At 59.4% G+C, this 8,674-nt stretch overlaps 1 protein-coding gene across 1 annotated transcript in view; it reads right to left on the bottom strand.

Moving 5' to 3' along the window:
• CACNA2D2 (calcium voltage-gated channel auxiliary subunit alpha2delta 2) overlaps nt 1-5,231 on the bottom strand; it is a gene marked incomplete at its 5' end in the record, with an annotated part of 7,259 nt that extends 2,028 nt beyond the window's left edge. Inside the window, 13 exons of the mRNA XM_028485365.2 lie at nt 45-171; nt 530-585; nt 705-757; nt 900-1,052; nt 1,156-1,227; nt 1,465-1,515; nt 1,700-1,788; nt 1,881-1,979; nt 2,267-2,370; nt 2,507-2,569; nt 2,677-2,767; nt 2,990-3,087; nt 5,171-5,231. Of these exons, the coding sequence (XP_028341166.1) occupies nt 45-171; nt 530-585; nt 705-757; nt 900-1,052; nt 1,156-1,227; nt 1,465-1,515; nt 1,700-1,788; nt 1,881-1,979; nt 2,267-2,370; nt 2,507-2,569; nt 2,677-2,767; nt 2,990-3,087; nt 5,171-5,231 (1,117 nt within the window). The remainder of the gene's footprint in view (nt 1-44; nt 172-529; nt 586-704; nt 758-899; nt 1,053-1,155; nt 1,228-1,464; nt 1,516-1,699; nt 1,789-1,880; nt 1,980-2,266; nt 2,371-2,506; nt 2,570-2,676; nt 2,768-2,989; nt 3,088-5,170) is intronic.
• Nucleotides 5,232-8,674: the final 3,443 nt, after the last annotated feature.

Below are 8,674 nucleotides of genomic sequence, written 5' to 3'. Positions count from 1 at the left end.
CGCCCCGCCCCGCCCCGCCCCTCTGGCCAGCTCCGCGCGCGCACCTGGAGCAGTTTCCGCAGTCGATGATGGCGTTGTAGGAGGCGTTCACCGAGCCGAAGTAGTATTGGGTCTGTTTCATGACGCAGCTGCTCTCGCGCACCTCGGGGTTCCCCTCGGCCTCCGTGGGGTCTGCGAGGGTCCAGAGCCCCTCAGCTGCACCCCTACACCCTGAGCCTCGCTCAGCCGTAAGCCCCGCCCTCCCTTTGGAGTAGGTCTCCGATTGGGGAGGGGCTTTTTTTTTTTTTTTTTTTTTGCGGTACGCGGGCCTCTCACTGTTGTGGCCTCTCCCGTTGCGGAGCACAAGCTCGGGACGCGCAGGCTCAGCGGCCATGGCTCACGAGCCCAGCCGCTCCGCGGCATGTGGGATCCTCCCGGACCGGGGCACGAACCCATGTCCCTTGCATCGGCAGGCGGACTCTCAACCACTGCGCCAACAGGGAATCCCTGGGTAGGGGCTTTGAGGAGGGACCTCCAAAGCCCTACCTACCTGCCTGGAACCAGCTGTGGTAGATGAGACCATAGAGAAGTTGCTGGAACAAAGACCTGCAGGGCATGGGTCACCGAGTGGGAGTGGTCAGCAGAGGCCAGTACCACGCCCCATTTCTTTCCAGCCCTCCTGCCCAGGGAGCACCCTCCCTCCCCCGTCTCCCCTGGGGACTCACCAGGCCGCAGCAGAGGTCCACCAGGCTAGGTTAAGGAAGTCTGCAATGGTGGGCTGCAGTGGAGAGAGTGGCATGGGCTCCCATTGCTGCCCCTGGACCTGGTTCACCCCCAGCTTTCTCGTTAGAGGTGGGGGGTCATCTGTGGGCAGGTCTCCCAGTCCCCCCATCTGCAGGCCAGGCATTGCTGGGGCTCACCACAAAGATGCCCCGAGGCGCGGCACCCAGGTTGCCCGGGGGCAGGGGGGCACAGGCCGCCTGATAGTCGTAGGACTCCTTGCGGGTGTAGAAGGAGTTATTGTAGAGTGCCAGCATCAGGTTGGCATCCACGTCACTGAAGAATCTGCCCACCTGGGGATGCCGGGAGGCAGTGGTAGTCACAGGGCTGGCAGTGCCATATCCCCAGAAGGCTCAAACCCGGACCCTCTCCTTCCACCCTCTTCCTGACCCTCACCTGGTCCCACTGATGGTTCTGGTTTGACAGCACCAGGAATCCCCCATCATCAATGAGGACACAGAGCAGGTCCTGAGAGGTGGGAAAGGGGGAGGAAGATGGGGAGGGGCTCCAGCCCAGCCTTTCCTCCACAGACCCTGGCAGTCCAGTAGCTGAGTGGAGGGGGCACCATTCCCCCGGTTCTGGTAAAGCTGTGAAGTCAGGGTGGGATGTTGAGACCCACTGGCTAAGGGATGGGATGGGCTAGGAGCTACAGTTGGGACTCAGGTGTCCAGGAGTGGGGTAAGCTAGGGTTCAGGGCACACGCACCTCGTTGTTAACCTCGCAGTCCATCTCACAGTGGCTGTTGGGGCCGCACTGCTGGGCAGAGAGCAAGGACCGTTAAGTGCCCACCAGTTTTTCCCCTCCCATCACCCTTTATACATCGGGGACCCTGCCTCCCCATAGGCACCAGAGCCACTCTGAGTGGGAGGACTGGTAGGGGTTCCTGGGGACTCCAGAATGGGTGCTTCTGGGCTTCTTGCCCTCATCCCTGACCAGATACCTTCTGAGGCTGGTCCTGGTGGGTACGGTTGCTGGCTAGCACCTTGAACTTCTCAGCCCAGGCCTCTAGGTCCAGCTTAACGCCTACCACTGTGGGAGAGAGCAAGGGGCCATCAATGCCCACCTACCTGGGCAGCACACTGCCCATTTTCTCTTTCCCTACCTCCGCCCTGGGTATTCACCTGCTGGCCTCAGTGTGCGTCCACCTAGGCTGAGCTCCACAGCCGTGCTGACGAGGATGCCCACCGTGTCATTCTCCAGCTCCAGCGGCCTTAACCGGGCTGGGGGTGGGTGAGGTGGGGTGGTCAGGAGTAGGGGCTGGCAGCCATATGACCACTCTGTGCTGGGCCCTGTGAGCCCAGGAACCCAAGGCAAGGCTGACCTCAGCCTAAGCACCGGGCACCCAGCATAGCGTTTGGCACAGCCTAGCCCTCTCTTTATCTGCCCCGTCTCAGCCAGCCAGCCTCGTATTTGAGAGGGACCTCAAAGAGCAGATCCTCGCCCTGGCTGAGCAGACAGAGAAGCCTCGGCTTCCCACCTGCTGCTGTGCGCCTGGGAGGACACTCACCATCCTGTTGTGGGGGCTTGAAGACATAGCCATGGTTATCCAGGCTGCGGCGGTAGAAGCTGGCATTGAAGGGCTCAGGGGTCTCTGTCCAGTCCTCAGCTGCCCTGGTCACACAAGAGGTTGGTGGAGGGGTGGCTTGTGGGGGCAGTGGTCTCAGCAGATGCAAGAAGGCCTCTGGGCAGCGGGACAGGCGGGGTCCCAGCAGGGGCAGGGTGTCGGATAGTGGGGCAGGTCACTTACTTGTTGGGGAATACGCGAGTGATGCCGCCATCAGTGGCGGCGAACACGGCCAGAAGGCTGTACCTGGGGGCAGCAGGGAGGTGAGGTCACAGACCTACTTTCTGCAGGGCACGGCCAGCGCCTCTGGGCCCATCCCAGCCTCCTGCCCCCACAGGCTGGGTGGTGCCTACGTATTGAGATCCTGGTCCCGCCACACGCGCTCCACCAGCTGCTGTGTGATGCCCGTGTCCAAGATCAGGTTGTGCAGAAGGAAGTTGTTGCCTGGAACAGGAGGGTTGGGGTGGAGGGAGGATCTTCTTGTGGATCCCTGCCCACTCTCCCCGCTACCCCCAAGGCTCCGAACCTTCCCCGTGACCTGGCCCAGGACCTGCCCTTGGTTTGGGCCTGCATGTTTCCACACGTGCCCAGTCTCTGGGTTCCCCTCTGGGCTGCCCCCTTGCTGTCTGGCACTGCCTAGACCCCGCTGCCCCACCAGTCACTCACACTGCTTGGAGTCTGGAGTCACTTTCTCCATGAGGTCAATGAAGTTCTTCAGGAACTCAGTGTTGTTGTCTGAGGCATTCAGTTCCTTGCAGTACTCTCTGGGGGTGGGGAGGGGCAAGAAGAGTGGGCTTGGGGGGATGCACAGGGCAATAGGGTTGAGACTTCCCAACAGGCCTGCCTGGCCATTCGCTGAGAAGCCCAGGCCTCAGGGATGGGCATGTGTATTCTTACAGGCTGCAGTGACTATATGCCCGGCAGGTAACCAGGTCTGGACAGGGGCAGAACTGACCTGCTTAGGTGCAGGAAGCAGAGAATGAGGGTCTGCTTCCTCCACCCAAGCAGGTTCTCCCTTCTGGGCATGGCCCTGCAGAGCCTCCCACCTCTCCTGTGTAGCTGGAGCTAGACGGTGCACCTGGGAGGCCCCAGGAAATGCCTCATGGCTGGCTCATCCAACCGTGTGCCGTAGCGTTCCGTGGGCACAGCGGGTGGAGTCCTGGCACTGGCTTAGTTGGTCTGAGACCTCATCCTGCTGCTTCCTGGCTGTGTACCTTTGGGCACCTCACTCAAGCTCCCCCAACCTTAGTGTTTTTCATCATACCACAGAGGGTGTCACCAAGTCGGTGGGAACACGTGGGTCCTTGGATTGGCTGTTCACTCAGCCCAAACTGCTCTTCCCCCAGAGATGGACGGGCCAAAGCCCTCGCCTCCTCAAGGCCCTCTCTGGGCTCAGACTGTGGGTCCAGAGAACATAGGGACTGAAGGGAGCGGGGAGATCTGCTTGGGGTTCTGCTTCCCCAGGAAGTCTTGGCAAGCAGTCCTTCTACCCTGGTACATGGAGCTATCTTTCCTGCCTAATCCCTCATCCATACCCCTGCCACCAGAGACCTCCTCACTGGCCTGCATGGCAGCAACTTTGTGGGAAATTTTTAAATGCTCTTCTTCCCGAGGTTGTGCTAGGGCCCAAAGCTTGGTGAGGGCACCTGGGACTGAATCTCAGTCCCCACTTGCTCCCAGGGCCTTTGTGCAGTACACAGCGTGCACTTCTATATGGGGGAGAACAGACCTGATACACTTAGAGTGACACCCATACAGCTGAACTTGGGATACAAGTCACCTGCAGTCCCTCCCCCTCACATAGTATGTACATTTACACTCACCCAACACATATTTATTGAGCTCTCCTGTGCCAAAGATACAGAGGTGACAAAAACAAACATGGTCCCTGCCCTCAGAGCTCCCTCAGGGTCCTGTGGGCCACACAGGCCTTTCCATACATTCCCACAGTCACCAATGCACACAGCCATCCCACATTTACACTTGGACTCTTACAAATGTACACGATGACTCACAAATACAAACACACATCTACAGAGAGTCACAGCGAACTTTGTGGGTGCATGCACGCACGTGCACACACATGGAGGTTAGGAATGTCCAGAGCCCCCGTGTGGTACCTGAGAGTGCCCATGGATCTCTGTCAGTTGCACCCACCTGCCCTCATGCAAAGCCCAGGCCACAGGGGAGGGCTTCACCACCCGGGGGCCTGCTGGCCTCCTCAGATGTGGGCCAACAGACAGAGGGTGTGCACACGAGGGTGCATGCCAGGGATGGTCCAGGCCCAGGACTGTGCTGGGCCCTGATCCCTTACTTTCCAGAGAGCTCTTCATAGCCCCCATCCCCTCATCCCTGTACCTCCCCCCAGTCCTCAGTGAGCCACCACACCTAGATGGGGTACTGCCGACAGGGGCTCTGGCTGGCTCGGTCCCCACACCCACACAAACACTGACTGACACAGGACAAGGACGGGTGCGGGGTGGGGGTGGGGTGGGGTGGGGAGGGCGCCACAAACCAGAGCAGCAGCTGCCCAGTGAGGGGCGTGCTGCGGACAGCTGGCGCAGGGCAGAAAGGGCTCCTTCCTGGTGGCCTGGGAGGGCAGGGAAGGTCAGCAGAGAGTCCAGAGCCCTCCCGTCCGAGGCCTGGTGGGAGCTGAAGCTATGGGCACTGGTGCCTGGTGCGGCTACATGGCCCAGGTATGCACACGGCCACACATACAGGGCTGTGCATGGCAGGGTGACACTGCACAGGACACAGACACACACAGCTCCAGGCAGCAGTGCAGGAGGTGGGCCCAGGGAGGTTGGGTTGGGGGAGGACACCTCAGCAAGGCCACACGCAAGCTACCTGGGAGCAATGAAAACATGTCCTTCAGACTCAAAGCTGCTGGGGAGCAGGAACTCAAAATCTGCAACAGAAACGGGGGGGTTATCCGGCGGGGGCTGGGGAGGCAGGAGGCCAGGGGTTCAGAGCTGACGGGGCTGGAGGGACAGGGAAGAGGGTGGCTTGAGGGAGGGAGACACCAGCAAAGAGGAAACCCGCCACTTCCACGTTCAAGTTCGAGCCAGAGAGAAGGGGCGGGCAGGGAGGGCCTGTGGAGACTACAGCATCGCAGGAGGAGGGCAGTTATAGCCAATATGTTGCCCAGGCCTGGTCCTCTGTCGGCAGTGAGTCCCTTGGCGTGGCTGTATATGCTTCCATACGGCTGTATAGCACATATACACGGACATACACACACACATATATATACACACACTGCTATATATATGCATGGTCTGGGGGAGGCACCAGTCTCGCTCTTATCACATCCATAATGGAAAAAAACCGCATGCTGAGCTTCCTTCCTCCAAAGAGACTCTGAGGAATGGAATTGGCTTTTGGCTGCGGATTTTTATCTCTCTTTGCTGTAGCTGTTTGCATTTTGGTAGGTCTTGCTTTTATTCTGTGTCAGGCATCAACATGGCCAAACCGAGGGGGTTCCTCACGGGCACAGACAGTCCAACCAGAGACAGTGTGGGCAGCTGGGGGTGGGCTTCAGTGCATTGTGGGGGTCCAGTGGTCTTCCCTGGGGTAGGAGGCTGGGTGAGGGGAGATCCTTGAATGTTCCCACACTGTGCGAGGAGGGTCTGGGAGCTGGGAGGGCACAGAAGCGCTGCTCAAACATGAACACCCTCTTGGGCCGGGGGCACGAGGGCAGGTTCTGGTCTATCCAGAAGGCCTGGGTCTGGTCTATCCTTCCGAGGACCTGTCTGGGCTCAGAGCAGCAAGGGAGAAGCTGGGGGCTCCAGAGAAGGCATGGGTGCTGTTGAGGGATCCACCAACTGGGCCTGTACATGTGTGAGAGTGAGCACATATGTATGAGCGTGTATGTGCATGTGAGAGCACGTGTGTGTATGTGTGTTTGCACGAGTGTGTAAGCATGTGTGCATGTGTGCAAAGGTCCCTGTGTGGGTCTGTGAGTGAATCTGGGGATGTGGCTACTAGGGCTCCTCTGGGGCCTCTCCCTGCCCAGCTGGGCTGGCCACCTTGCTGGTCTGAGTCTGGGAGGTGTCCCTCTGTTCTCGCACTCTGGGCAATGCACCTCCCTATCCTTTCACCCAGATTCCAACCTCCTTTTTTTTTTTTTTTTTTTTTTTTTGCCACGTGGCATGTGGGATCTTAGTTCCCCGACCAGGGTTCAAACCCACGCCCCCCCTTCATTGGAAGCCCGGCATCTTAACCACTGGACCGCCAGGGAAGTCCCAGTGCTTTATTTTTGCAGAAGAGGGGTCTTCCCTGTTCCAAAATACTCCCACAGTGCACTGCAAGATTCTGGGGAGGGGGACTTTGGGTGCCTGGAGGGGCTGGGCAGTCACTGGTTGGACTGTTGCTTTCTGATAGGACTGTGAGGCGGGGTTTGGACACAAGCCGACAGGGAAGGGTTGGGGTGGGGAGAGGAGGAAGAGGAGAAAGAAAAAGAGGTGGGGGGAGCAGGAAGGGAGACTATGCTATGGTTATCATTGTTATCAGGGCCCTGCATTTCTGGGGTCACTGGGAGGGATGTGGGAGGGGGAGACAAGACAACTCAAGCGAGTGGGAGTAGGGCACGTCCTCCACCTCCACCCAGGCCAGTGGGGGCAGCTGGATCCCCTTTGCTGGACTAGGCTGGACAGGGCCACTAGGGCTTCTCAGGGAGGCCCTACTTCCCCATGTGGACTGGGGACAGGACATCTCCCCATGGCTCTCCATGGCCCATCTGCCTCGGTGTTCTGTGGGGGGGCCTCTCTGTGCACCAGCGGCAGAGACCCTTGTGTGCTGTCCTCTCTCACTCCTCTTGTTCTTTGCCAGGGCCTGTGAGTTCACTGCCTACCTTTTCCCGAAGTCTCTGGCTTAAGTACCTCTGAGTGCCAGAATCTTTTTCTTCACCCCCAGCCTGATTCCCTCTAAGCTCCTTTGCTGGCCCTTGGGGTCCAGAAAGATCCCCTTCTGTTCCCAGCCAGGCCCAGGGGCCCTGAGTCTGCCTTTATTTCCCAGGGGAACACCTTCCATACCTGACCACTCTTCCCAGGAGCAGCCAGCACCCCAGGGCAGGGCTGGGCCAGTGGGCCTTAACAAAGTCACCAGGAGTAGCAGGGGTGGCGGGGGACAGGGGTTTCAGCACCTAGGCCAGAGCTGGGTCTGCCTTGCTCTCCTGGTGGCCTGGCTGCTGCCCTATCCTGCCCCTGGGCCCCAGTGTCAGGGTGTGGGGCTTCCAAAGCCTTCTGTCTCCCCTTGGGAGGGCTGCCAGCTTCTGGAGAGAAACTGGAGAGATGTGAGGAGGGAGAATATCCCCGAGGAAGCCTCACATAAGCCCCTTTGAGGACTGATCTACCCCCTACATCTCAGGCCCCTTGCCCTAGTGGGTGGGAGGTGGTAGAGAGGCATCTAGCCCTGTCCCCACTGTTGAGTTGTCTTGGAGGGACAGAGAAGGTGGGGTGGGGGGCAGAGGCCTGCCCAGAGGGAGCGAGGAGGATGAGGAGAGGGCCTGAGCTCTTAGAACACGCCGGAGACCACCCTGCAGGCAGGGCCAGGGGAAAGGGCTGCTGGCTCTAATAGAGGTTTAGGGATCAGAGGAAAGGCAAGAACTAGAGGAGCCCAGGGGATGCTGGGGGGGAGCCCTGGAGAGCAGGGGTTTGGCTGGTCCTGGGCAGGGTGGGGGGCAAGCAGGGGCGTGAGGGCAGGGGGTGGGGTGGGGAGAGGAGGGTGCACTGGTTCTGAATATACTTGCCCTTCAGTTTGCTGATTGGCACTGGGACAGTCCACCAAGAGAGAAAGCGAGGAAAACAAAAACAACACAAACACAAAAACAAACGAAAAGGGGGAGGGGAAGGGGAGGGGCACAAACAATATTTTATTCAATGGCTGTTTGAATGAAAATATTGTGTCTCATCATCATACCGAAAGGAAACTTCTTGCAAAAAACGACATGAGAGAGAAAGAGAGAGCGAGAAAACTCAAAGGAGATGAGCCCCAGTCAGCCAGGCAGGTGGGGGGGCGCCCCGGTGGGGCCGGAGCCCCAGCCTCCCTCCCAGTGACCTCGGGCGGTGGGCAGGCGGGGCCACGGGCTCCAGAGGCCTCTGGGGGAGGCCCAGGGTGAGCAGGACATGCAGGGATGAGCCACAGGCAGAGGAGTGGAGAGGGAGGGAAGGAAGGGGGAAGGGCAAGAGACAGGGAGGGTGGGGGAGGCAGGGATGAAGGCGGGAGGAAGGGAGCAAAGGAGGGGAAGGGGTAGGAGAGAAGACGGAGAGAGGAGAGTGTGAGAGAAGAGAGGGAGAGAGACTGAATGGGGAGTGGGAAGGAGGGGATGTGGGAGGGAGAAATGGAGGGAGTGAG

Source organism: Physeter macrocephalus, unplaced genomic scaffold, assembly GCF_002837175.3.
Source record: "Physeter macrocephalus isolate SW-GA unplaced genomic scaffold, ASM283717v5 random_381, whole genome shotgun sequence".
In the NCBI taxonomy this organism is placed as follows: domain Eukaryota; kingdom Metazoa; phylum Chordata; class Mammalia; order Artiodactyla; family Physeteridae; genus Physeter; species Physeter macrocephalus.
This window is presented reverse-complemented; position numbering and strand designations above follow the sequence as displayed.